Here is a 26,569-nt window from a genome sequence, read left to right on the forward strand (position 1 = left end):
TCTCCGGTCCCTATCACCCCAGCTATCTCGAGCACGAACACCGAAAAGCGTCTGCCAACGCAAACCATGGCAAAGAAGATACCAACCGCTTCCTCAGACTCGTCACTCTCTTCTCCTCCTGAAAATACCGCGTCAGCTACCGAGACCGCTGCTGTAACCCAGCCAGCAGTGAATGGCAAGAAGAGAAAGGCCGAGACGACTCCGCGCACAAGGAGGAGTACAGCACAGCATGTTGATATCGAAGATGACGTTGAGGGTACTGGCGAGTCATCTGAACCCAAGCGGCGCGTAACCAAGAAGGCGAAGATTACAGAAGAGATGGCAGACGAAGCTGCGGCCCAGGAAAGTGGTGACGGCGAGCGCGAAACGAAGAAAGTCGAGGTGAGAGGGAACAAGAAGGCTGTCGCTACAAAAAAGACCGTAGCAAAAGACTATGTGATGGAGGGTGAGATCGGTGCAGATGGTGACGGCAAGGTCACTGCCAAGACCTCTGTCAAGAAGACTGCAAGAGGCAAGAAGGCGAAGGCCAATGACGAAGGTAACGACGTCGAAGACAAGCCAAAACCTAAAGCCAAGACCAAGACCAAGACCGCAAAGATCGAGCCACCCCGCGCAGAGCGTACCAAAGACATTAAGCATCGAATCGGCGCCCATGTCAGCATTGCCGGAGGTTAGTCGCCATACTATCCTTTTTCCACACTCTGCAAAGAACTTTGGCTAACGTGGACTCGACAATCGTCGTTTAGGTGTGCACAATTCCATCGTTAATATGGTATACATTGGGTATGTTTTGCATCTTCACTCACAACATGGTCGAGTTGTTGCTGACATTCACAGGGCTAACGCCTTCGCACTGTTCATGAAGAACCAGCGTAAATGGGAGTCTGCTGCTATGGATCCAGAACATGCCAAGTTGTTTATTCAGGGGTGCAAAGACCATAACATCAACGCTGCGGATTGTTGTCTGCCTCATGGTTCTTACCTGGTCAATCTTGCTCACCCCGACCCTGTCCGCAAGAAGCAGGCCTACGACTCCTTCTTGGATGACTTGACTCGTTGCCATGCGCTTGGTATCAGGCTCTACAACTTCCACCCTGGTAATGCAAATGCGACTACTCGCGAGGAGGGCATTCGAATCATCGCCGAGAACCTCAACCGGGCGCATGCGGATCCAACAACTGGTAAGGTCGTCACCGTACTTGAGACCATGGCATCTCTCGGTAATACCATCGGCGGCACGTTCGCCGACCTCGCTGCCATCATCAATCTCGTCAATGACAAGAGCCGTGTCGGTGTTTGTTTAGACACCTGTCATGTCTTCGCTGCTGGCTATGATCTACGCTCGCCCGAAGCTTACGCCGAGACTATTGAGAAGTTCGATAAGGAGATTGGGCTAGAGTATCTTAAAGCCTTCCACGTCAACGATAGTAAGGCTCCATTGGCAAGTTACCGTGATATGCACGCCCGTATTGGAACCGGATACTTGGGTCTTCAGGCGTTCCACAACCTGATGAACGATGAGCGGTTCTATGGTCTTCCTATGGTCCTTGAGACACCCATCGACACCATTGACGAGAACGGCAAGAAGGTTGACGACAAGGGCATTGATGCCCGTGAGATCAAATTGCTTGAGAGTCTCGTTGGCATGGAAAACAAATCAGACGACTTCAAAGCGCTCAGTGCGCGTCTCCAAGATGAGGGTGCATCCGAGCGCGTGCGCGTTGGTGATCAAGTGCAGAGGAAGACAATCAAGGATGCTAAGCCGAAGAAGAAGCGCGCTGCCAAGAAGAAGGCCGAGGGTGAGGATGATGAGGACATGGAGGAATAGAAAACAAGAACTTGGGCTTGTGCTAGGCGCTACCGACAGGACGGTTGGTTCACGCCGGGCTGCTTTGCCACAAGCGACGGATCCGGTTCCAGTGTATCCCATTGATTGTTTGATGGGAGTCGGAAGCAAGTGTGGATAAGGCGGACAAAGATGGTTCGAAAATGCGCCAATCGACTGGATCCTGGCCTGGGCTTTCTTATGCGATACCCTGTTTCATTGTTCCAACGACATCTATTTAAGCGCATGTTTGGATACGTGCCGTGGGAATCTACAACTTATATCATGCACGTTTTACTGCGAAAGGATCACTTAGCTTCGGATCATACACCGTCCATGATGATTTGACATACGAGTCTCGTGAGAGCATCAAGATGCCGATGGCGTATGCCGAGGATGTGTGCCGATCTGTTGTATGAGTCGTATTGGACCTAGGAAAGCTTACCTCGCGTTTACTGCCATATGATCATTGGTCAGACACTCGTAGCAGGATCAGTAAGCGTGCATCCGGCCGCAGTAGCTATGGGTGTCTGAGCAGCTTCTACGCCCCGACTTGACTAGGGCTGAGATTGACGTTGGGTGGATGCAGCCGATGTCTTGTCAGTGGTGTGCATGAAGGAGCGTTTCTGCCTTACGGATAGCCGAGTTCAGCCAGCTGAAGTCTGCCACACTGTTAGATCCATGAGGAATCTTCACCGTCCCTGACGATAGTCTGTTACAATCTAATCAGCCCTAAGAGCTACGGTCAACACATGGAAGCTACAAGCTTTACGCCTGTGGCGCATGAAGCAATGCCTGTCCAATGAACAGCATCGCTACTGCTTTGAACACCGCTGGGAGACTCATCTGGTTCATCGCAGAACAAAGTCGTCATGTTGGTTGGATAAAGCTACAACCTTTTACGGTGTAGCAGTATTGTGAGGGTTGCTTGCAGTCCGTATAGCATATGATGGAGTAACATAAAGTAGGAACAGTAAGCGGGCTGGAAGCCACAGCACCAGCCTACTGCACAGATAACAAGAGATACTAATGCTTTTCGGATGCGGATGCTTCCACGCTCCCTGCGTAGAATGATGTAGTTGTGTTCTAGTGGCTTGGCGGTCCCTGTCGTTCCTACGGTCTACCTCTGGTGCACTTCACTACACACGCTGCATACGCGGTCTGACGACATGTGCAACATACCCGATGAGCAGTGTTGCGACCACTTACAAGGAACTCACCAGCTGGCTCCTATCTGCATATCCTGGACTCATATACAGCTCACCCAATCATGTAAACCCCGCTTCCGACCTAGCCTGATCAGGCCCTATGCCGCGAACACGTGAGTCGACGAGCTTCTTCTCCTGCCAAACCTCCACCGCCAGTCCAGGGTGTCAACGCCAGCCCTGTGGGCCCAAGCCTCGCCTGCAGCCACGGTATGGAACTTCTCCGAGAAGCCTAACGAGGGCAAGCGGCCTGCATACATCATACACAGCATCGTTCAACAGCCATATGGCCACCGACGTGCATTGACAGCGAGCGCTTCAGCTTCAGCTCTTCCTAGTCTTATTAATTTCTGCGCCTGGAATTTCACGCCATTCACTTCGCTTGCTAGCAGTCCCTACCAAGTGCATATGGTGGAAGCATGGTCGGTGTTCCGAAAAGCACTGGGTGCCTCATCTGCCGCAAGAGGAAGATTAGTAAGTGAACCATACCCCTCTTCCTTGCGGATATCTCCTGACTAAGGATAGAGTGCGGTAAGGCTAGCTCCACAAGACCGGCGCGACTCAAACGTTCTGACTAGTGACGATTAAGACGAGACATGGCCAGCGTGCTTGAACTGCCAGAAAAATGGAAAATCATGTCCTGGACCGCCTGCGCGACACACATTCAGAGACCTCGGTCCTAGGCTGAATGGTGGCACGACGAACTTCGCAGTGGAAGAGAAAACCACACCACCAGGTAGGTCTAGCTGGAATGAAAATGAATGTTATGCTAATCACGTCACAGATCAACGAAATAGACACTTGACACAACTGAACGAGAAGTTTGCCGAAAATGGCTCGGTCACTCACAAATTTAGGATCTCAAACAAGAGCTCAACGACCCGGAGAAAAGCTTCACGATCAAGTTCGATTAGTTTAAGTCCACCCAAAACGCCCTTTCTAAGACATCCGTCGCCGTCACAGCATCAACAACTCGCCCGCGCCCTAATTTCAGCCACTACAACCGGCAGTACAGGACATCGGATGTCTGTCTTTGGTCCGTTCATCCAGGAAGTTCCAGCTAGGATTGGGCACAACGCAGCTCTCGATGCGGCCGTAGCCGTGTTGGTCAACGTCCATACTTCGTTGGTTTACAAAAAGGCTGCAGACGAGATTGTATCCCCAGAACTATATATCCGGGCCATCAAGACGCTACAGTCATGCCTCGAGAGCCCACAATTAGGCATGTCTCCGAACACACTTTGCGCATCGGTACTTCTTGGTCTGGTTGAAGTAAGTCCTATCCAGCTGTTTCTTATGACCATACTTATATGACTAGGCGTTTGCAGGTCCAAGAATAGGCAATCGATATTTAACGCACGTAGGCGGCGCAGGGCGATTAATGGAACTACAAGGACCCTCCAGGTACAGAGACACCTTCACAAAAGAGATACTACGCTTCAATCGAGGTGGAATAGTAAGTAAAAAGAGTCACAACAGGATAGTCGAGTCTTTTGGCTCGGAGGTTTTGGGTCTTCTGACTGAATACTAACATATCGGCAGATCATTACATGCATATACGAGCGCAAACCATGCTTTCTCGCGTCTCCTGGATGGCGAGAAATCGCTTTCGACAAGACCGGCCTCAGTTTCGACGACTGCTTGAACACCGACCTAATGCAATACATGGCCGAATTGCCGGGTATATTTCATGCTCTGAAAGAATTAGGTGAGCGCTATGCTTCTCAACCGTCACAAGCTACGAGCTTCGATTTCAGCTCAAACGACGAATTGTGTAAATCACTTTCTGACACACCGCCATCTCTTGATTTTTCTACCGACTCTTTCGAAGAGACGGACTTCCTTGAAGACCTGCGGCCTGTCAAAACCTCCTACCCGATCAATGCGAGTCCTTACACATACCCTTACGAATCTGCGCGGACGACACTCTTGTACAAAGTATACAACCTCAAAGACGCTGTCCGCAGCCTAGGTGAGCACCTGAATGCCAAACTCACCAACGGCATCGCCATTTCCGAGACACCAGCTAGAGAAAAGAACAGCCCTATGCAAACAGCCTATCACTTCAACAACTGGCGCGATATGACTGCCTATAACTGCTTCTGGTCTGTCGTCATTCTGACGAATAAAGTCCTAATGCGGCTTCTACCACCTTTCGACCAATCGCGCCATGAACTGCAAGCGGAGTGTCGGTCGGTTGCGACGGAGATTTGTAAGACATGGGAGGATGCCTGGGCTGGCAGACCGATTGGTGCATTCCATACAGGCTTAAGCTTCGTCGTTGCGTACGAGTACTGCACACCAGAAGTTCAGGCGTGGATAATCAAAAGGCTGAACTCTCTTCTGGACTACCATCAGGTCGATGCGTTCCGATGGTCGGATGAAGTCATTACCAGCATGTCCGCTAAGCTTGCTGGAGAGGGACCCGATGTCGCGTTCTCGAACGTCAGGGTCTCGGAAAATGCACGATGAGTTGTACTTTTATCAGGCCTTCATCCGTCTAGGCTTTTCAATGTCTTTCCACTGATCCAGACGCAAGTCGAAGAGATCGAGATGCGTCGCACGGCCGCAGCCGGTCAGAATTTGCACACCTCGGCACACAGCAGGTGGGTGTCTCACTTGCATCTTACTTGCATGCGGCTACCAGATATCCGTCATCAGCCCTACGTCTTCTGTGGGGGCAAGGAACCACATGGCTTTCACGTTGTGGTCCAGAAGCTGACCTTTTGCTCCGCATTTGTACCGGTCTAGCGGTGCAGGCAAGCCACGGCGGCTATCCTACAAGACCTTCATCTACTACCTTCCATCGGAAAAATTCATGTCTTACTACCAGGGGATGCCAACACGCCTGATCCAAGCCTCCTTGCTTACCACACCATTTTCATCATGTTGCCGAGACATCTTGGCCCCCACTACAGGGCGGGGTGACGGCCCGCAACCTGGTTTCGCACATCGAATGCACGATCAATGCAAGATCTAACAAGGAAGATAGATGAAACTTTCTGGAAAGTAAAATCAACCAGCTTTTATTGTTATTCTTTTTCATCATACCTATGCATGCATGCATGTATCGCAACATCGTGTCTGATGTTCAAATCAAGAAAGCAGTAAAACTAAGATACCGCTCCTGCAAAACCATAGCGTGCAAACACAAAGGCGAAGCCAGTGCGAAACGATTATCAAAACTACAGCATAAGAAGTAAAGAAAGGGGGCGGAAAGAAGCAAAAAGCCGTTGTCAACGTCTGCGCCACACGCGCTACTGCAGTAGCGATAGTAGCTGCTCAGCCCTGCCCTCAACCAACTTGACTGACTGCCTTAGGTCTGGATACCACACTTCTTCTTGCACTCCGCACTCCCAATAATAGCTCCGGTACCCACTGCAGGAATCATCTGGCCAAGGCTCTCGGTGTTGAGAGACGCATCGCCGAAACCAGCGCTGATGACATCTTGTGGGACGGTCCAGAGGCTGGGTAGGATATTGAGGGTACCACTGTCGTCACTGTTGAGTGCGCTGAGGAGGAGAGCGGGTTCGCAATCTATGAGTGTGATTAGTAAAGTGTGATATACGAAAGTGTGTGACCAAGGACCGGGTAAAAAGACGAGTATACTTTGAGGCTGAAGGCCGCATCCCCGATTGGGTAGTAGATAGCAAGAGAAGAAAAGAGTCAAACATACCATTGTTCTGCATCGTGTGGAGACTTCCTTGAGGGAAAATGGTAACACGCATGGGGATCAAATCAACTTTTCTGGTCTTGACTCCATTTTCCCCAATCATGTAACTCGTTGTGTTACCCGTGATGGCAGTGACCAAGTTGGTAGCCCTGAGGTGCAGATGCGGTGGCAGCATTCCGCAGGGAGCTAGCTTGAGCAAGGCAATGCTAGATCCCATGCCAGTGAGAGCAGGGAAACTGGCAGCGTCGGCGTTGATGACGGCGCCGTTGGGTGAGTCGTAGTTTGGGTTCGAGTCGAAGTCGTAGTACCAGTCTGTGTCGGCAGGCAGGAGAGCTTGTCGGTCGAAGTTTGTGGCTGCCATGCGGAGGGCGGCGTTCAGCTCGGGGTTGACGGTGCGGGATTTGGGCATATCGGTGGCAGTGATGAGGGTAGGGAGGAGGGAAGTGAGGAGGAGGATGGCGGTGGTGAACATGGTGGTGGTAGTGTAAGTGTTTGTGATTAGGGGAGAGGGTAGGAAGTGTAGTGTGTTGAAGAGATGGATGGTTGGGATGTTGAGATGTCGAGATGTTCAGACGATGGGCATATGCTGTTATATACCATCAACTGGACAACGGGAAGTGATGTTGGTAGGTGGGGCAAGATAGACGAGAAGAAGATCGATCCTATCCGCAAGGGTAGAGAGATGCAATAAGGCGTGCTGACTTTGGGGCTGAGTTGATATTGGGTAAATTGTAGTAAGCAAGTGAAGTCTATCGATTTCGATGCCGTCTATCCAAGCCACGCATACGGACTTATATAGATCTGGGGCCGCATACAAGACTGGGTGTCGATGCAGTGGAGGAGAAGAAGAAGGGCAAGGGCGTGTTCGGGCGAGATGGACTGCTGACCGCTCTGTCTTGCTCATTGTCGTAGCCTTTCAAGCCACTGTTACTCTTGCCCAGTGGAGGCGTCGCTAGGAGGGTTGATCGGTCATCGGAGCGTTCCTGACTATGGAGCGCCATTCCCGCCCAGCTTGTATCGTGACCAGTTATCTCAATAGCCTCTTCAACGCAAGGTGTTTGCTGATTGCACTGTTGCTTCCGACGGCTTGAGTTGATGATTTAGTCATATCGTACATCGTGAAGATTATGTGAGAAGCGGTCCGGCCCCAGGAATTTGCTGCTTCTTTAAGGTACTTAGGTACATAGGTACTTTTGCATTGCCTGCAAACCCGGTTTGCGGATCGATGCCTGAGATTCACACCATGTGTGCGGCCACATCGGACCAGGAACCGGGGTCAACATAGCGCATGGCCTAACTTGACTGGAAGCAGATGTGATAGATTGATATGTTGAAATGTTTACTTGTCACTGGTGAGTTTCAGTGTTTGTGCAAACCTACTTGTAACGAGAAGTGGTCGTAAGCGTGTGATTGAGGAAGCTTCATCACCTGCTTGTCGCTGGTACGAGCTCTACTTGGAAAACGACGCCGATTTGGTGTAACAATTCGAGGCCTGTGTGCGTTTCTTGGGGGCTGTAGAAACTGTTAGGAATGAGTGGGTCCAGGGTAGTGACTGCATATCGATTGATGGTCGTTGACCTTGTGCTGCCGACCAGTGTTTGAGCTACCATCAAGCGTCAAAATGGATCGATAATCTGACAGGCGCCTTACGTCGTTGCGTCAGGCGCCCCTTGGGTACAGACTGGCTAAAAGCGCCACAGTTCTACCAAACGAGGCGGAGCTTAGTCAAGGGTGTTGGTGGAAGAATATCGATATTCTTAGTGACACAATCGCACTAGAAGATTGCGCCATTGGTCGTCCAAACAACAAGCGTTGACCAACAACGATACAGGTGTGCGTGTAATTGTGGACGAAGCGCAACGCGCCGGTCACGTTGTGGCCCTGTTGCATTAGCTTTGCCGTTTCGGCCGGCTGTGCTTTAGTGTCCTTGAACTGATTGGCTGGATGCAAGCTTGAGAAAAAGATGCCTGCATCGTCGCGCAGTATGTTTGTGTATCTTGCCATACAACTTTGGGTACATTAAGGCAACAACTTACCCTGATGAGATATTTTCTGCACGATCACATCCGCAAAGGTGCCTTCTCCAGATTAGTATCGATCGCGAAGCAAGCGCAACGAAGATTCATCTCTGGATTGATCGTGACACAGAAGAATTTGGCCTTCGTAGATCTAGCTCAGTGTCTCATGCAGATGATTTGAAGAATCGGAAACCGGATTAGGGTGCTTTTTGGAAACGACCGAGACTGCGAATAAGTCGAGAGATTGTACACCATCTTTGGCGCCCCGAACGTCTCCGGTCTTTCAGAATGATGAAGCTTCGGTATTTACTTTTGGGTTCCACGTTCACGAATCCAGACCGTCCCTCATTAGCCATTCCAACCGCGCAAGAAGAGGCATGCCGACGACAGCCAGTGATTATTGGTTTGCAGCAGTACCATCGTGATCATTCGTGTCCGCACGCATGAGATAGGACATGACGCCCCAGATACCTCTCATGGCTTCGGTGCGATCTTCGACATCGAATAGGTCGAACCACCTCGTTCTTTGCAGTTTAGGCGAGCACCAGTCGGAATCCGATGGCGCCTGGTCGGGGAGCTTACCTTCGGTGATGTAGTCAAGATAAGCCGGATGTATGCGTAGTTTCAAGACGCTGATGTGGTGATTCAACGACGAGATCATGAAAACCTAGAGTGGCGGATCAGCGGATGCAGCTTCCTAGAGCTGTTGTACAGGGCCCTACATCGTCCCACTCAACACTTTTGTCTTTACCAATGGCCTGGTAGGTCACTTTAGGATCCCACAGTGGGTTCCCAGGTCGTAGCGTTTTCCAGATCTCTGCTGGTGATGGCTTGCGACGGGCTTTGGACCCGTCACGGTTCCGTTCAACGGGCTTCTCTTCAAGTTTAGGAGCTGCGGCTGTCGAAAGTGTCTCGGTGGTACCGATTGTCTCGCCAACTTCGCCCCCAGGTCCTCCGCCCCAGCGCTCTTTTGTTGTCCACCATCTACCCTCGCCACCTCTGCGCTCAGACTTTCCTTCTCTAGCTCTCTCCTGTGCCAACAACAATAATCCACCTAACTCACGCACGGCATCAAGAGTAGACTGCTTCTTTAGGTTGCCTGTCAAACCAAAGCCAGTATCTGCCCTGCACTGTAGACCCAACACTGGACCTTCCATATATCCATGCCTGGCCTTGGCCCTATCCTGGGGTGCCTGCCAAGCTACAGAGCTCATGCGAACAGGGAACCGAATGTGCTCGATCGCGAGAACAGGAGGGCGGCGGTGTGGTGAGAGTGTCACACCAAATGCCCATGCAATAGGTTCCAAGAAGCTGCGCACGCAATCAATGCGGTACTGATCAGGCATCTCGATACCATTCCCAATACGATATCCTCGGTAAGAGCCGTTCGAGAGGTCAACTGTCTTGCTCTGAGACTCCATGTTTGCCGCCCACGGGGTCTTGGGTGGTGCAGCCCGAGCTGGGAGTACACGATTTGGAGAAGCTGAAGACACCGGTGCACTCACTGATGCTTTGATGGTGCCATTAGTGCTATGGGCCCCGGTTGATCGTGTTTCGCTTTCAGCGTCTTCTACCTTGGCCTTCTTGCGAGGCTCCCTGTCTTCAGGCGTGCGAGACCCGAGCCTCGCTGTCAACGCCCGGTCTGAATCTGTTTCGCGTTTGGTTTCCCGACCATCGGCTTTTGTGGACTCTTGCAGGGAACCTGAGACTGTGGTTTCCCCACTGCTATCGCTAGCTTCTTGGGCCGGTGGAAGATATTCGTCTAAAGATGTGTCCCAGTAATAAGCTAGATTGTCAAGACCTTCCCAGAACTTTCGAAAATGAGCCAATCGAACCGGTGTTTGATCTCCACTACTCTTCCGCGTGAGTGTCGAGAAAGCATCGGCATTCTTGAAGAGAAGTTCTCTTGCCCGGATATGAAACTCTCTTTGATCAGGTAATCTTCTACCATTGCTCAGAAGTTTGGCTGTAGATCCCGGATCTGGTACAGCCTCTTGTTCTCCAGGCGAATGCACCCAAGAACTTGGGGGTAAGAACGTCCCTGCGTTGTTTGACAAGGATGATAATAATGTTTCTAGACTACATTGGGGCTGAAACGTGACGTTCAGCAAGGCCAAGGTGTCTTCGCTGACATCGGACGGCTTCTTCAGTCGCAGGAAGTGTCCTGAGATCTTGGCTCCCGGTTGGGTCCAGGAAGCTGGCGGCGCGTTTGTCGAGGGCTCGGGCGGGTCAAGGGAAGGAAACGTGACGGGTGTCGGTTTCGAAGGTGGCGACCTCTGTTTCTCTGTATCATGTTGCCCCGCCAGTAGGTTGCCTATGAACAAGATGTCCTATATCAGCAACAATACTGCACGTGCGGCGCACGTCTCAGACGAAACATGTGTGGGATATATATCCACTTGACAGACAGAAGCATCCCAAGTAGCGTCTACAACAAGCAGCTTAACAAAGTAAAGAAATACACGAAAGTGAGAGCCGCTCCAATTGCCATGATGAACGGCGCCTGTTAATGCTGTTGTTGACGTGAGTCCCACTAAGAGCGGGCAGATGCGGCGCTTGAATGCGCCGACAACGTGGCCTTGATGAACCAAGTAAGGAATTAACGAGCAAGGTACTTACCACCGAAGCTGAACATGGTCACAGGATGGTGGTACGGGGACCGTGATTCTTAGGGATGCGTTGGAATCGGCGATGGGATGTCAATGTCGAGCGAGGCCAGCGGATCCTCAAACACTGGACGTGCGCACCGCACCCGGCACAACAACGTCTCCACACCCACCAGCAGCTCTACCTCCAAAGCCTTCCGCAAGCACACAATGTCGATGCATGACATCTAACTCTCGAAAAGCTAATATAAAAGATTGTGATAGTTGCTCTCCACTAGTCACACCCAGCGTAGCTGCCGAGAAGCTAGGAGCTTGTTCATGCGTTGAAGCGCATACGACTGTCAATTGTTGTCACTCGGACTGAATGAATCGCAAGAGGACCAGGAAGATGCTTCCAAGAAACCCCCCAGGTGCAAGAGGTCGAATAGAAGTATTTTTGCATCTTCAAGTTGCTTTTGGTGTTCAATCACGTGCTCACAGACGTCCCGTCCCGTCGTCCAGTTGTCGCAACACCAGAAGCCTCCAACATCACACTACTTTTCTGTCCCATCGTGCATCGTCACATATGTCATCGCGTCCGCAAGAATGGCTACCAGAATGCTTTGTCGGGCGGCACGGCTTTCGGCTGAGACGGCCATACCGTTGCCGCTGAACTGTGCGAGGCTCAGCGCGCTTCATGTGCATTGTCCGAAGCGCGATGTGAAGCCGCCCGCGTTTCAGACGGATACAAGCGCAACATACTGTGCCAACGGTTGACTACTACCCGGCTGTTCTTCGAACGCCTACTAACATCTCTCGTCGTTAATCATTCATTCAGCATCACGTAGCGGTAAACTCCAATTTCCCAAGTTAATATGCACAAAGCGTCCGCGGCGCTTTGTAACCTTTCTCTTCGTCTCTCTTTCTGAGCCCTTGTCGGCGTTTCTTTCCATGAGCCATTGCTCGCATGGCCACTCCTCAACAGTCGATTACGATCGTAAACGGGAGACGATGTACCCGTTCACGAGCCCGAACGGCCCTTACAACCTCCAAAACTACAGAGACATCAACCGCCACTCCTCCCGCGGTCACTACATCCACGGCCGCTGAGGAGACATCGCAAATACAGACCACCACCGCCCAGACATCGTCTCCGCCTCCGCCGCCGCCGCCACCGCCTTCTTCGACGGCACCGGCCTCAACAACTACGCCAGCCGACCAGCCAGCACAGCAGCCGACTGCAGTGCCCACGACATCTACAACAGAAGTAGCAGCAACGTCCGCGATAGGTACGAGTACCACGGCCCCTACATCTTCCGAGCGGGTAACACCGCTGGCCCTCTCGTCTTCAGAGCGTGCAACGGCAGCCGCCCAGCAGCCACCAGAGACTCAGGCGCCGCTGGAAGAATCTTCTCCAGTCGCCGTGGTCACTCTGTCTCTGTCGTCACAAGTTGCTGCAGCGTCTTCAGCTGTGCCTCTGACCTCTGTACCAACAAGCTCTGACACAGAACAATTAGCTGTTCCAACGTCACTCGTTGTATCTTCGCGTGTACCGGCCCGCTTCACAGCTCCGGCTATATCCAACGGTCCTACTCAGGACACGAGCCCTCAATTGCCTATCGAGACCGATACGAGGGCACAGCCATCGATCGTGACAGATTCGCCCGCCCAAGCACGGCCACAGCCAACTACTTCATTAGTAGACTCTACACCCACTGGAGGGTCGGCTGGTATAATTGCTCCAGAGGGGTCCACTGGTGGCGATGACGGCCCCCTGACCTTTGCGAATAGTGGCAATATAGGAGGCATAATCGGAGGAGTCTTTGGTGGCGTCGCTGCATTAGCTCTTATCAGCATATTGCTCTTCTTCTGTCTACGGAAACGGAAGTCGCGACCAGTACGATGGAACGAGAAGCAAGAGACAGGCCCAAGCTTCCTAGCTAGGCTGAAGACGATACCTAGCGGGGTGGGAGCATTCGTTGCGAGGATAAAAGGAAGCGAGGCTGGTCCGATGAGCAACCCCTACCAACGTCATGCTGCGCAAGCCAGTGTTGGATCAGTGTACTCGAGAGACTCTAATGGAAGAGGCCGATCGAGCAGTGAGCCGCAAGGTTTCTTCGGAGTTAAGCGCGCAGGCTCCAACAACAGCAGATCAAGCAAGAAGAGTGAGAGGAATCTGCTCCGCAAAAAGCCAAGCAGCATATCATCCAATTACCGGTTCCCAGGCATCATCGAAGACACGGGTTCGCCAAATCCATTTGCTGATCCCGGACCACAAAGCAAGCTATTGGTACTCAACCCCGACCCCCGAAGCGCGCCTGTCACACCCCAGGTTCCTGCAGCAACTGCAGACGCCGCGCCACGAGATCCATTCGCATCTGTCATGGATCCACCTGGAGCTGCGCCAGCATGGGCTCAACCACCTACTCACCATCATCAACGTACGATGAGTTCGATATCTGCGTTAAGCTCACACCCTGTTTCGTCGTTCTACACAGCAGACAACCCTTTCCGAGACCCACCTTACGCACCGCCTGTTCCCACCCAAGCTGTCTTGCCGAGCCACACCCGTCGTTCCTCGATGGCATTACCAGGCTTCAATGCGCTGTCGACCGTGGATGCGACATCAACATTCGCTTCGCGTGACTCTGATATCTTCTTCGGAGAACCGGGACCGAGCAGACCTTCTACCAACTTCTTCACTCCCGCACCGACAGGTCGAACAGTCCGACAGTCGGATCCTTTCGACCTTGACCGGCCAGAAGTTCTTGGCTTTAATAGTATCTTCAACCGGAAAGATGTGAATGGGAATATTACCCGACAACCCACACGAAGTAAACGGACAAGCAGTGTTGGCAATTGGGGCAATACCGCGACAGACGTCAACAACTACGGATTGTTTCCGAGAGACAGTACAAAACAGCCACCATGGGGACCGAACGGTAGGAGATGACGATGACGACAGATAATGTCACCACGAAGGATGTTGTCGCGTAGATTGCTACTCTAGAGCACATAGGACGCGAGAAGACTTAATGAACAAAACATGGACGTTGTCCCACGATCTTTTCTATCGATGGCAGGAAGTATTCCGCGGGATCCATCAAATCACTTTTTTCCAGTTTTATAAACACTCAGCGAGCAAATCACCCCCTTTTTGTAACATATATCTCTACAAATTTCTTGTAGCGTAGGAGCATAGCGTACAATATACCCCATGAATAAGAATACGTATACCAGTATCAACCTAGCAAGCAAAACCCAGTAATTTGACGTTGCATTGACTGACAGCTCGTATAGTCGTATCGTACGATAATGGAGACGTGTGGCTTTGTGCCAAGATGAATCCATCGCTTCAGCCTGAGGCACGGGAATGATGCGCTAGATGTAAAGTTAAACTGACACTCAGAGAAAGGTACCAAAACGCATAAGAAAGTAAGGCTGCAAAAATAAATAGTCCGTGTTATTCCGCTTGGGTCCGTCAAGACTTGCTGGGATAAAAGAGAGTCTATATCAGATGTCGATTGTGCAGGTTGAACGCCTAGCAACGCTGTCTCACGTTAACCCCGCTTTGGCACCCATCGGAGCTTCTTCTTCTCTACAACAACACAATTCTCCTACGAAAACTGTAGCGACATACGATGATCTCAACCATCTCATCTAGGTAGTATCAAGCTACTTTCGCCATATCTGGTAGACACCCACGATGCTGTGTGAGATCTGCCTCAATATCTTCCGAGGCTCGTGCCCAGTGGAATACACTCAGCACCATGACTCTATCGAGAGCTTGCAACGATCCGCTCTCGAAGATTGTGAGATTTGTCGTGTTCTGTGGAACGACCCCATCTCTCACTTATCGCAACTGAGCTCAGAGCATGTTCAAATATCGACGGAAGTTATAGTGAAAGAATTTCACGACGGCACAGGCACTAGACAGTTGCATGTCGAAGCCAACTCGCACGAATACATACGTGAATGGGTTTTCATCTGTGAGCTTGCGATGGGTATGCGCATTTCTCTATTGACAGAGGCTGTTTGCTGACGTTTGAGACAGAAGATCATAAGAATTATGATGCACATAAGCCACCTGCATCAGACTGGGCTGCCAGTATGGCGTGCGCGAGAACGTGGTTAGCTAAATGTACGGAAACTCACACAGATTGTCGAGCATCTGGCTCCAAGTCCATGACATACTGCCCGACGCGTCTTCTCGAGATTGACCAGCCAGAGGCTAACAAATTGCGGTTGCGGCTGTGTTCTGAGCTAGATGATGCTCCTCCGCAGTATGCAACACTCAGCCATTGTTGGGGAACCTCGAAAACTCTGAGATTAACATCACATTCGTTCCAACGCTTCAGAGATGGTGTGGATGTTTCTGAACTGGCGAAGACATTTCAGGACGCTGTATTTGCCGCGAAGTCACTTGGCATCAAGTTGCTGTGGATAGACTCGTTTTGCATCTTCCAGGACTCCAAGGAAGACTGGCAGCAGGAGGCAGCACTCATGAGCCAAGTCTACCGCCACAGCTTCCTCAACATTGCAGCCAGTATAGCGGTCGATAGTGATGCCGGTTGCTTTCGTGAAAGAGTTTCTACTGCTGAGCGCTCCCTCGTTCAGACTACATGGACCGATCATCCCAACAACACGTATTACCTTTACTATCAATTCTACTGGGTAGACAACTTCGCGTCTATGCCCCTGAAAAAGCGCGCATGGGTTGTTCAGGAACTCGCTTTGGCTCCTAGGGTGCTTCATCTCTGTGGTAGTCAGTTATTTTGGGAGTGTCATGGCTTGGATGCCTGTGAAACCTGGCCTACTGGACAACCACCAAACATGTGGGTGGAGCACAGAAGATCTTGGTCGCGTCCTGCCTCCATCGAAGTCTTTGGCTTCCACCGGACCGACGATAGTGAGAGTGTGCATATATCTACACATGAAAATGATAGATTCAACACGCATACGTTCGGAGAGCTATGGAAACACATCGTGAGCGACTACAACACGTGTGACTTGACATTTCCGAGCGACAAGCTAGTTGCTCTATCCGGTATTGCAAAACATATGAAGCAGCTCCTCGAGATTGACTACTGGGCAGGACTCTGGGCTTTTGACCTCATTCCAGAGTTGAGTTGGTACATTCGCGAGCCATACATACCCAAAACAGAAGCAGATACTATCGTTTATCGTGCACCTTCGTGGTCATGGGCATGTATGGACGGGGAAGTAGATTGGATGGCGTGGAGGGGGCAGTTCTTAGTCGACATTGTCTGTTGCAATATCAGAACCGCGACAGCGGATCGGACAGGTGCGGTCATTAGCGCTGCTTTGCAACTATCCGGTTGGTTGGCAACTATTGAGATACGTCCAAGCCCCAAGGGATGGGACGTTTATATGAATGGAAGGTGGACTAGCTTGGGTGGTGCGCATATTTATCTTGATCGTCCTCTCGCGTCGTCCCAACTACACTGTTTACCCCTCGAAGATCATGGGTTATTGAACACTCTTCTTCTCATACCTACTGGAGTCACACGTGGTCAATTCCAAAGGGTGGGGATCGCTGTAATGGGTATTGGAACATTCGGGCAAGAGGATTGCGATCAGCTCGCACACGTCACGAACGAATCATGGCTAGAGTACGAGTCAATGGGTGATGACGGTAAATGCACGATCACAATAGTATGAAACAGCCGTCGCGGGCATTCTATGGTTGCCCACTCATCTTGGTTGCAGGAGGTAAGAGCGTGGAACAAGAAAGATGTAAGCACCTTATACAAGAGAAGAAACAGGTAGATACAGAGACAACAAGCTCTACCTTCCAGCCTACGTCATCTTAAGACAAGAAAACTTATAAAGGTTAATAGTATTGTAGTTTCCTAAGTTTTGTATCTATGTCTATGTAGCTCTTAATGTACACCTTTATAGTAGGAAGAAGTACTCTTAAAAGAGAACCTTTTTCTTTCTCCTTAAAACAGTAGTAAGCGGTCGAAAGGTGTTCGGTACCTCAATCCTACGAGAAATGTTGCCCGCAAACGCCAGACTCAGCATTTGAGCTCATATCTTCAACCTCTGCTACATGCCTGATAAGTATCAGACCAACTGTTGTCCTGATGTTAAAAGAAGATTAGAGATTTTTAGTTACAATCATCAAGGTATGTATGCATATAAGACGAGATTCGTAAGTTTTGTATCATTCTAGCTTAACCTAGCAACACCTCATTATCTCCCTCGTATTACCCTTCTGACGAGAAAAGTCTTTTGGCAGCTCTGTCGGTGCATTCAAGTATTACCACAAAGAAACACGTGGAGCCCACCCCTCCGAACCCGCCGTACGATCCTATTGCCGTCAGTGATCACCATGGCTCACAACGGACCCAAGTTGTATCGCCTGGCTTCCAGTTGTTGGATGCGTTGAAGACCGATCGCTTGGGTTCGCCGCATCCGTAGAGAACTCTGTGACTTTCATCTCCAATTGTTTCAGCCTCTCAGTGAAACCATCGTAGCCACCCTGCTCGGACCGTTGGGACTTGAAAGTGCGAAATCGCTGGTACCGAATTGCTTTCAGAACGAGGAATATAGAGAGCACAATGACTTGTGCTGCGTATGCGATGAGCACCTTTGGTCCAGTGACTTTCGAATACCACCACGTGGTGCTGCAAAACACAAACACCACTAAACAGCCCACAAAACCCACTATGGCAGGCCATGGCTGGAGAGAGATCAACATCGTGTGTGGACTGTACGTGTCGTTTCTTTGGAACTTCCGATAGTATTCACTAGGACCTAACAAGTGGTTGAACCTCTTCTGCCTACGATCTTGGTTAGCTTTGGAACGAGGCACCCGCTAGATGGAAACACACCAGTTCCAATATCGAAGGTATGCGAAGGTCAGCGCGACCCATACAATCAAACAGCCAACGCTTGATGCTGTTTGTATAATCTCGATCATCTGTACAATCAGTCAGTGGAGAATCATAGGGGCATTTAAATACTGACATATGGAACATAGCTTTGATTCACTAGGCTCAGGAAGGGGACCCAGAGAAATGCGATCCATGACATGACAAGAGCAGGGAGTGGAACTCCCGTAGTGCGGTCGACCTTTGAGAAATCATGAAGCCATTTAGCGACCCAGCTTCCATCGTCGATTCGAAGTGTCATTCCATAAAGCGTACGTGATGCAATGTACAAAGCCGTATTGCTCGCAGAAAGCACGCTGAAGATGATAGCCCCATTCAAGAAATCGTCGAGAAAGCTTTTCTTCCACTGCTGCAGAGCTATGATTGCGAGCATATGTGTCGCAGTTTCTTCGTTATTGTTTGCAGCCCTCTTGGTCTCACCAATGCCGTTGTAGATGGGAGGCAGGGAATCGTCCTCCCAGTCAACATTGAAGGTCTGGCTGAGCATACAGATCAAGTACAAGAATGACGCAAAGTATGCGATACTCTTAGAAGGTCGTCGTAAAGATTGAGGCGCAGCTTCAAATGCCGTGACTGCAACTGCCTCGATACCGATGAAACCGAAAGCAACGATAGGAATGACATAACTGTCACATTTCTTAGTATACTAAATGCTCGCAGCACATCGACGATTAACTCACCAGATAGCAGCGGCATTATTGGCGGCGTAATCGCGATTGTGTTGGAATCCGTCTTGGAGTTCTGCCCATATTAGATCCTCACTCGCATATAAGAGCCCAGCGTACCGTTTTTACTCTCTAAAACAAGTTTGTCAGTAATGCCTATTTCCTGAAGTTATCAGAGAGCTTACCTTTGAACTTCATGGCAAGCATGACAATGGTGGTAAAGAAGACGAGAGCAATTTTCAGAATACCACCAATAGCTTCGATCCAACCAAAGAGTTTGACACCAAGCATATTAATGACGAGCATGCTGCAAGGCGCTGCAAAATAAAAGAATATAGGGCGCCAGACCTGTTTTTCCTGCTTTCCCCAGTACTCGCTTAAGCTTGCAGCTGTCATATTCTGAGCAGCGAATATGGATGAGTAGGTGAGCCTTTTGGGATTTAGCAAGAGTCTATACCTCGAAAACAACAATAAATACCAGTAAGCAACGCCGATAGCCCAGCCAAAATCCTCATCAACCAGATGTCGAATATATTCAACGATAGCATTTGGCGCAGGGAAGAGCTGCACCAACTCACTTATGCATTCTGCAACGCAGATTGCGATAACACCTACGATACTATGAGTTGAGCATGTGTATAACAATACAACATGTCACTCACACATGACTAGCAAGGCAACAAGAGCACCTGCAGGACCTGCAACCTTGATTGCTGATCCACCATTGTTGAATATACCTGCTCCTATCACTGAGCTAATAACAATGAACTGTGGTAAAGCGTTGATGAGCATCTAACATCCAATCAAAAGACTGACGAGTGTGGTTCCGCCAAAACCTTCCTTCCATGTGGAGGAACTTAGGACTTACGAAGATCATCCATCCTTGGAGGTTCGGCCTAGTGATGCCATAGTCAGCGCCGAGGTTTCGCATCACTTCGCAGAGGTACTTACTTTAGTACTGCTACTTGAGGTAGCACTAGACGATTGGACATGATGGCATTAGTTCCAGAATCTTGGTTGCCTAGAAACATCCATTGAACAGCAGTACCGATATATAAGTGGTTCAGAGATATTCGGGCAAGGCTGAGATAGTCTGCTGTTCAGTGGGGGCTGAGGGACGCGTATTCGAGCTGAGGCTGATCAGGTCGCATGGTGGCGGTTGCCTTCGTTGTACAACCCATCTTCACTGATGACGTAGAGTGACAAGCCACTCACAACTTTTGCTACGCATACTAACCGCATGCAATCATATATTCACGAATGAGAAATACCGCAAAGATAAGGGACCATCTTCACCGGTGGCTTGCGCCCCTGGCGTCCAATCGACAGCAGCCGCCGACCGGATCTGGTGATTCCAGTATGTGCAGCTGATTAACGGTCGGTGTTGATTGTTCGGATGGAGTGCGCAGTGAAGCCAATCGTTCATTATTCCCTTGTGGAAGCGCCAATCGCAAACGTAGCTGATACGCTGTTCATGCTCAGACAATACCGTAGGTGTGTGTGCCTCGCGTGACTTGTTCCTGCCAAGGCTGACACGTACATAAATCAAGGGAGCAAGCCCTCGTGTAGGAACATCTCAGCCTCTTTAGCACGTCCCTTTGCACTATGGTCCTCAACGCAATAGAACCTCAGCAAGCAAGGTACTTCGACTTACGCGAGTATGTGGAAAGATTCTTGGAAGAAAAATACGACAGCACTCATCCTGGTTTTAGCTTTCAAGTTGAGGTATTCATTCGATGAGATGCCAGGCTGTGTCTAGGCTGACTGCTCACCAGAGGAAGCGAGATAGATGGTCATTCGAAGCTCCAGACCTGATTGGCTCGGTAGGTACCCTGGTGCACGACGCGCGATCGCGATTAACATATCACAGAAAGAGATCGAGTCAGTCATCCAATATATGTGTATTCTCACGACTAACCCCTGTCGATAGCAGATGGATCGATGTTTTGCGTAGTGAAGGAAAATGCTAAGTTACGATGCCAATAGGACTTTGGGTTGGCTCATATGCATAATTAGGTACATAGGTATGATAATCGAGGGTCTGCGATCTAACGCGCTGGCAAGCGCTAATCACAGCTTTGAAAGCGCAATGTCCTGGTGCGGCACGGTAGTGAAAGGGCTGCGCGATGTGGCTGTGTGTTTTGTGAGTACTTGATTACCGATGCGGCAATGATATGAGCCTGATTATGCAGGCTCTCACCGGCTTCCGTACATATGAGCTTGCAAGGTCAACAAGCGGGTTCATTCATGTATTCAGTTATATTGTCAACCGTGCATTACATCGTGCGGGATGTCGGTCGAACTAAATCTCACTCCACGAGCCTGGACTGTTCCTGAACGAAGACCGGTGCTGGAAAATGATGCTGTTCATATCAACATTCGCATCACCGACATATCTAAAGGTCAGTGTTTGAGAATTGTTCTCGAATTAGGCAGTCTAACATTCGCCAGAGAACGTTTCGTCGACACGCATCTCGCATCCGAGCGCTGCGCGAGCTGAGCTTAGCAAGAAAGCTCCCCAAAACAACCGACTAAGGATAATGTGAGTCACGTGGATATGTGTGTAGCAAGGATGCCAGTCGTTGACTGCTGCAGTTCAATATTTTCCGAAAGAACGATCGCTCCCTTGAATATCACTCCTGATTTGCTCGAGTACCTAATCAACGAATACAATATACCACGCTATTTCGATGATGTAATCGCATCCTTCGGACAAGAACCCAATCTTACGGAAGGAAACAGCAACTATGCCAATATGCATACGAACATATCTGGAACCGTTGAAGTCTCGTATCAACTCCGGTATGTTGAACAAAATAACAGACGTGGGCCGGCCAAATGGTCTCTTCGTCACACAGGAATCTTTTACCGACACACGCCCAATGAACCAGATTTGATGATTGTGCTCCACCCCATCGAAGACCCCAAGTTTCAACGTACAATAGCCGTACTGCAAGAAGACCACGTCGCAAGAGAAAGCTTCTGCGAGAACCCGATCAAGCTCCATGATACCTTACTTATATGTTACGTTGACGAATGGCGCTGGTACCTGCGGGATATTGGCGAACGTTTCAACGGGGAGAACAACCGAGCCATGGTTGTGAGACCAGAGAAAGCAGAGCCGAATGCTGCCTTCGCGTGTGTTCAAGAGCTGCGCAATGCTAAGGATCTCGTCGTCTTTGCGCGTGCTTGTTGCGCAGGTAATTTGGATCTGGTCGACCACCTTGCGCACTGTTTCGCACAACCGCCAGGCTCAAGACTTGTTCTAGACGGACATAAAACAAAATTAAGTGGCTATGTCGCAAGCACAGATGTCCTGGCAGAGCGCATACAGAATCTGATCGACCTTGTTGGTTATACGTTGTCATTACACAACCAGCTCGAGTCCGCGAAGGTCGAAAAAGAGCTCCGAGATCTAACAGAAGGTCTGAATAGGCTAACACAAGACAATGTTGACGATAGCGCAACTGTCAAGATCATTACCTTCGTGTCTGCTGTTTACCTGCCCGGAAGCTTCATTGCTGTAAGTTTATTGCACTCCATCAGTCGCAAGCGCTCATGTATGTTCTAGACTCTATTAGGCATGAATGTCTTTATGTTCAATGAAGAAACGGGGCGACTGAGAATTTCACCAGACTTCTGGATATTTGTTGCGGTATGGCTCCCTCTCACATTAATTACTGGGGGTATCTATGTCTGCATAAAAATGCAGTCGACGCGGCGCACCGCAAAAAGGAGAGGCCACAAACGTCTCGAGTCCGGTAGCACAATGTCTCAATACGAGCTAGGTAGTATTAGCAGAAACATGTGACTGAACTATCGGCACAAAGAACAACGTTCCATCGGTATGAAGAACGAGAATGATATCCTCCTCACTACCTGCAGGTGAGACTGTCTTCATCTCAACGACAGACTTTGCCGCAATCTTTAAGTTGACTTTAAGCCGACGCTGCTCATCATTCAGCTCGGTCTCTATCTCATGACTAGTCTGATTGATTCGCCTTTCCATGATGCTGATACGTTTACGATTCCACGTTCCACTCTTTGTAAACAGCATCGAATGGTCTCTGAACACACAGACCTTAGTCGTTGCGTCACCGACTTGGGCAAAATCGAGGGAAGGAGCTTTGAGGCTAGAAAAATATCTGCCTGCGCCCAAGTGGATTAGGCAGCCTTCACGGCCTTGGAATGGATATAGCTCGGCTTTAGGATCAACGCCACGCCTCTTTACTTATGTCAGTTCAGTGATATTGCAAAAGGGTGACCCGCTTACTGCTGGGAACTGTTTTTCATGATGCTGTACAAGCCTCACTTTTTGGTCGACTGTTTCTATGCGCCACCAATGCAAGTAGTGGTACCCGCCTCCACTTGACCAGATATAGAGTAAGTTAAGGCTGTTGTCCATGGCCGCATTTACGTAGAATCCTGCTCTCTCGTTGTCACTTGTGTCGAGCGGTTGTGGCACAGCATGATTTCTTCTAGACAATGTTAACAAAATCAGGTAGGTGTAATTCAAAACATTCACTTGATCCTTACGTGTGATGAAGATACCAAATGCTCCAGTTTTCGCAAACGATGATGATGCACCCATCTGTTGAAATCAGAACTTTGCGTAGCTCTCCGAGGCACGGATAGTCTTTCGAGCTCAATATTGTCTGTGTGTCCGCGAGGAAGATCTGAGATGATCATAAGCTATTTGCACATATGATCTCTTGAATAGCATACCTGTTTGTACCCTTGTGGCGAATGACCCCACGCAACAAGTGTATTATTGCATATTGAGACATTTTTCCATTCCACCTTTCGTTGCAGAGCTGTAGAGTTGACTTCATGTCCTATTTTTCTTGACTCTAAAGATATTTCGTAGTTCTTCAGAGTGTAGTCACCTTGACCATTTGTGATTACGGCCAGACGGCGTCCCGAAGGACATAAAGCTACGGCGGACACAACCGTCTCTCCGGATGCTTTCGCGTCCAGTTTTGTCGTGGCAACTGATCTCAACTTCCCATTGAAATCAAGTATGCTCTGCGGAGTCGCAATTTCCTTCGGACTTGGAGGTTTTTGAGTTGGTTCTGGACGATCTGAGAAGGGGGGATTGACGTCCGGGTCTCGCGTAGTGATCGTCTCAGGCATTTTATTGTGTGGTGCTCGAGCAGGTCTATCGACTGGTCTTCCAGTAGAACCAGGCGTTTTTAGATTTGAATCAAAAACAGCGTAGAATTCCTCAGATTCAAAGTCGAACGGAGGGTGCAAGGGTCTGACTACATTTTCCTGGTTGACAAGGAGCGGCACAGTAGGGCTGACTCTTGTTGGTTGCATATACGGTTCTCGCATTTGTCCAGTGCCTTCTGGTTCAATAGAGCGTGACATTGCTGCTTGGGTTTCTTTTTTCACAAAAGCTGCAAGACGCGAAATCTTATCGTTAACTGCCGATGCGCTTGGCCGATCTTTGCTGTCGACTTTGAGGATGAAATCGATAGCCTCAATCGATTTAGCAGCAGTATCTGGTGTAACATCTGAATTCGGAAACATCTTCGGTGATTCCAACAGCCAGTCTCGCACCTTTCTTCGAGGTTCCGGTCTCTCTCCTATGAGCGACCAAAAGTCATCATTGCCATTTTCCACGCGTGCGTTCCCGAAAGACTCTACAGCGGCACGGCGGCCCATGGAGAAAGCAAAAACTTCGGCGAGTATGCAGCCAAATGACCAGATATCACCACTGCGACCAACATACCGGCTCATGGTACGACCACTTGTTCCTGCAGACCTTGAGATCAGGTGACTGACTTCTGGGGGTTGATATGTTCCGAATTTGCGGGGTGGAGCAACTCTCATCGTCCATTTTTCGGGTACGTAGTGGCTAGTTGTGGGACTTTTGGATGACGTAGTTCTCCTTGTCAGCCTCTCATTCACAAAATCTCCGAGAGAGAATAAGTCGGACTGGCCGTTTCCCTCCTTTTCCTGGGTTATAGAGATGCCGAAATCGGTCAAAACCCATCTGCCCACAATCGAATTGGTATCAGTCTCGATAAGGATGTTGTCTGGTTTCAAGTCCAAATGCGCGAGCGGAACATGCTTTTGTTCGACCTTAATGCTTTTATGGAGCCAGTCTAGAGCAGATGCAATCTCTGCCATTTGCGTACACATGGCAGACAGAGCATACCCACGTGACAGATCGGGGAACACTTTATCAAAGACATAAGTGTCGTTTCCTTCAAGGAGAAAGAAATCCAGATCGTATTTGTCCGCCCATGGAAACAGAATGATATGCTCATCTCTATGCAGAAGAACAGCATAGTGATAACGAATGTGGTCATGTTTCATGGTGCTGTTCTTCAAGATGCTTAGTGTCTTTGCTTCTTTCTCTGCGTCGTCGGCGATTGGGAAGCGCTTGCAGGCAACGATCTTTGACTACTGTTGTCAGCAAGATATAGTGATCGAGAAACATTGTACCTTACCGCAGCAACAATGTCACCTTCTCTGTTTTTGAAGCATGATGCCGATATCGTGACTCTGCTAACTTCGCCATAGGCGCCTTTAGTCGGATGATCACTCTCGCTCTCAAAAGGTAAGCGGCGCCTGAATTCTATCTGCATGACATCCTCAGTCGTATCAATTATCACCTGTGGTATGTCAGAGATAATACTGTTTGTAGTCTATGACGAATCAAATACTGACTGGCGTGAAGATATGCTGATCCTCGAAGAACCTTTCTTTGAGCACGTTATCCCCGATATTTGGTATGCTTTCGTCGGGAAGAGGTAGAGCCGCATCTGAATACAAAGGCCTTCCGCCCTGGTCAAAGAAGCGATCATGGAAGTTATCGAGGCAATCTGCGGCGTTGAGATATATGAGGATAGAAAGGAATCTTGGGAGATTTTGCTGTATGAGAATCGCTTGTTCCTTATCGATCGAAGGAAGAGCTTGTTCGATCGTTTCAAGGTCTGCCCAAGCGGATTTGATATGCTCAAAACCGATGTAGTTAGCGTATTCTTTGCGCCTAGGACGCGTAATGTGACGATGAAAACTGTCGCGTATCTTGTGCCGGACATCCCGGGTGGTCTCTGGAGACCGGCGTCTTTGCATGCTCGGCGACATGCCGGCTTGGTGCGGTTGGTCTGCGGGAGTGGAGAAAAGTCATTGAAACAGTCGGGGGTGTCGCTTTCGAAGACTAGGCAACTGAGGCGCGAGGCTGAGGCGAAGCGCTGTCAGCTCCACTAGTGGATGTGGACAGGTGAGATGCAGAGATTAGGCTAGGCCAAAAAGGACCAATCTGAATTATCTCCCCCGGACGAACCCCTGGACAAGATGCATGCGCCTCTAATTGAATAGCTATCCACTTTTTTGTTATCAGTCTTCTGGACAATAGACACCTTCATAGGGATGTAATGTAGAAGTCGAAGACGCTGGCGCATGCGATGTTTATCTACCAATCTACCTCGGCTATGACACTAGCGAAGACGTGTCTCGTCATAAGTTCTTTTGTTGTACTCAACCGGATAAGTCCCGCTCATGTCCCGTATGGATTCATACAACTCGCCGTTAGAGGTCAAGGGGGTATCAAGCGGCGAAAGCTAGTAGAACAACCGGCGCATTCATGAATCTTCCATACCTAGGTAGATTGGCACCGCTCGACGTGCGCGAATTGCCGTACGACGCATGCGCGAGGCTGTCCTTCTAG

At 49.7% G+C, this 26,569-nt stretch overlaps 9 protein-coding genes across 9 annotated transcripts; 5 read left to right on the forward strand and 4 right to left on the reverse strand.

Annotated features, from left to right (window-relative positions):
- Nucleotides 1-438: 438 nt before the first annotated feature.
- Nucleotides 439-1,828, forward strand: CC77DRAFT_948012 (AP endonuclease; the record flags this gene model as incomplete). Its single annotated transcript, XM_018535178.1, has 3 exons — nucleotides 439-670; nucleotides 747-783; nucleotides 838-1,828. The coding sequence occupies 3 exons, from the start codon at nucleotides 439-441 to the stop codon at nucleotides 1,826-1,828; spliced, it is 1,260 nt and encodes a 419-aa protein (XP_018380273.1).
- A 1,621-nt stretch (nucleotides 1,829-3,449) lies between these two features.
- Nucleotides 3,450-5,502, forward strand: CC77DRAFT_1035373 (hypothetical protein; the record flags this gene model as incomplete). The annotated part of the gene is made up of 6 exons (XM_018526930.1): nucleotides 3,450-3,504; nucleotides 3,556-3,561; nucleotides 3,620-3,766; nucleotides 3,815-4,302; nucleotides 4,349-4,486; nucleotides 4,573-5,502. The coding sequence occupies 6 exons, from the start codon at nucleotides 3,450-3,452 to the stop codon at nucleotides 5,500-5,502; spliced, it is 1,764 nt and encodes a 587-aa protein (XP_018380274.1).
- An 850-nt stretch (nucleotides 5,503-6,352) lies between these two features.
- On the reverse strand, nucleotides 6,353-7,106 carry CC77DRAFT_901842 (RmlC-like cupin; the record flags this gene model as incomplete). The annotated part of the gene is made up of 2 exons (XM_018533591.1): nucleotides 6,353-6,567; nucleotides 6,707-7,106. Coding segments are annotated over 2 exons (615 nt in total), but the record flags the coding sequence as incomplete, so codon positions are not given.
- A 2,012-nt stretch (nucleotides 7,107-9,118) lies between these two features.
- On the reverse strand, nucleotides 9,119-11,356 carry CC77DRAFT_1013670 (hypothetical protein; the record flags this gene model as incomplete). The annotated part of the gene is made up of 4 exons (XM_018523851.1): nucleotides 9,119-9,388; nucleotides 9,444-11,051; nucleotides 11,130-11,299; nucleotides 11,341-11,356. The coding sequence occupies 4 exons, from the start codon at nucleotides 11,354-11,356 to the stop codon at nucleotides 9,119-9,121; spliced, it is 2,064 nt and encodes a 687-aa protein (XP_018380276.1).
- Nucleotides 11,357-11,860: 504 nt separating this feature from the next.
- Nucleotides 11,861-14,545, forward strand: CC77DRAFT_1025469 (hypothetical protein). The gene is made up of 2 exons (XM_018526071.1): nucleotides 11,861-12,595; nucleotides 12,824-14,545. Exons 1-2 carry the CDS (start codon nucleotides 12,274-12,276, stop codon nucleotides 14,257-14,259), a joined length of 1,758 nt encoding a protein of 585 aa, XP_018380277.1. The 5' UTR covers nucleotides 11,861-12,273; the 3' UTR covers nucleotides 14,260-14,545.
- Nucleotides 14,546-14,675: 130 nt separating this feature from the next.
- CC77DRAFT_1054581 (HET-domain-containing protein) lies at nucleotides 14,676-17,143 on the forward strand. The gene is made up of 2 exons (XM_018527804.1): nucleotides 14,676-15,310; nucleotides 15,361-17,143. Exons 1-2 carry the CDS (start codon nucleotides 15,013-15,015, stop codon nucleotides 16,986-16,988), a joined length of 1,926 nt encoding a protein of 641 aa, XP_018380278.1. The 5' UTR covers nucleotides 14,676-15,012; the 3' UTR covers nucleotides 16,989-17,143.
- Nucleotides 17,144-17,649: 506 nt separating this feature from the next.
- CC77DRAFT_947905 (hypothetical protein) lies at nucleotides 17,650-18,962 on the reverse strand (the record flags this gene model as incomplete). The annotated part of the gene is made up of 4 exons (XM_018535169.1): nucleotides 17,650-18,108; nucleotides 18,160-18,252; nucleotides 18,300-18,849; nucleotides 18,904-18,962. Coding segments are annotated over 4 exons (1,161 nt in total), but the record flags the coding sequence as incomplete, so codon positions are not given.
- A 453-nt stretch (nucleotides 18,963-19,415) lies between these two features.
- On the reverse strand, nucleotides 19,416-20,058 carry CC77DRAFT_500230 (hypothetical protein). Its single transcript, XM_018531927.1, has 4 exons — nucleotides 19,840-20,058; nucleotides 19,757-19,784; nucleotides 19,551-19,680; nucleotides 19,416-19,507 (listed from the first exon to the last, which is right to left on the reverse strand). Exons 1-4 carry the CDS (start codon nucleotides 19,917-19,919, stop codon nucleotides 19,500-19,502), a joined length of 246 nt encoding a protein of 81 aa, XP_018380280.1. The 5' UTR covers nucleotides 19,920-20,058; the 3' UTR covers nucleotides 19,416-19,499.
- Nucleotides 20,059-20,897: 839 nt separating this feature from the next.
- CC77DRAFT_500005 (hypothetical protein) lies at nucleotides 20,898-22,783 on the forward strand. The gene is made up of 5 exons (XM_018531926.1): nucleotides 20,898-20,912; nucleotides 20,974-21,290; nucleotides 21,340-21,430; nucleotides 21,484-22,411; nucleotides 22,460-22,783. Exons 2-5 carry the CDS (start codon nucleotides 21,179-21,181, stop codon nucleotides 22,697-22,699), a joined length of 1,371 nt encoding a protein of 456 aa, XP_018380281.1. The 5' UTR covers nucleotides 20,898-20,912; nucleotides 20,974-21,178; the 3' UTR covers nucleotides 22,700-22,783.
- The last annotated feature ends 3,786 nt before the right edge of the window (nucleotides 22,784-26,569 follow it).

This window comes from Alternaria alternata (genome assembly GCF_001642055.1).
Source record: "Alternaria alternata strain SRC1lrK2f unplaced genomic scaffold CC77scaffold_29, whole genome shotgun sequence".
NCBI classification, from domain to species: Eukaryota; Fungi; Ascomycota; class Dothideomycetes; order Pleosporales; family Pleosporaceae; genus Alternaria; species Alternaria alternata.

Bases quoted from the DNA above. Each gene is read 5' to 3' on its own strand.
- CC77DRAFT_1025469 (XM_018526071.1), top strand. From the start codon at position 12,274: ATGGCCACTCCTCAACAGTCGATTACGATCGTAAACGGGAGACGATGT. The intron at 12,596-12,823 runs GTACGAGTACCA...CAGAACAATTAG, and splicing joins AGCAGCAACGTCCGCGATAG to CTGTTCCAACGTCACTCGTT.
- CC77DRAFT_1054581 (XM_018527804.1), top strand. From the start codon at position 15,013: ATGCTGTGTGAGATCTGCCTCAATATCTTCCGAGGCTCGTGCCCAGTG. The intron at 15,311-15,360 runs GTATGCGCATTT...CGTTTGAGACAG, and splicing joins CATCTGTGAGCTTGCGATGG to AAGATCATAAGAATTATGAT.
- CC77DRAFT_500230 (XM_018531927.1), bottom strand. From the start codon at position 19,919: ATGTTTCTAGGCAACCAAGATTCTGGAACTAATGCCATCATGTCCAAT. The intron at 19,785-19,839 runs GTAAGTACCTCT...TGGCATCACTAG, and splicing joins CCTCAAGTAGCAGTACTAAA to GCCGAACCTCCAAGGATGGA. The intron at 19,681-19,756 runs GTAAGTCCTAAG...ATTGGATGTTAG, and splicing joins TCCAAGGATGGATGATCTTC to ATGCTCATCAACGCTTTACC.
- CC77DRAFT_500005 (XM_018531926.1), top strand. From the start codon at position 21,179: ATGTCGGTCGAACTAAATCTCACTCCACGAGCCTGGACTGTTCCTGAA. The intron at 21,291-21,339 runs GTCAGTGTTTGA...AACATTCGCCAG, and splicing joins CATCACCGACATATCTAAAG to AGAACGTTTCGTCGACACGC. The intron at 21,431-21,483 runs GTGAGTCACGTG...TGACTGCTGCAG, and splicing joins AACAACCGACTAAGGATAAT to TTCAATATTTTCCGAAAGAA.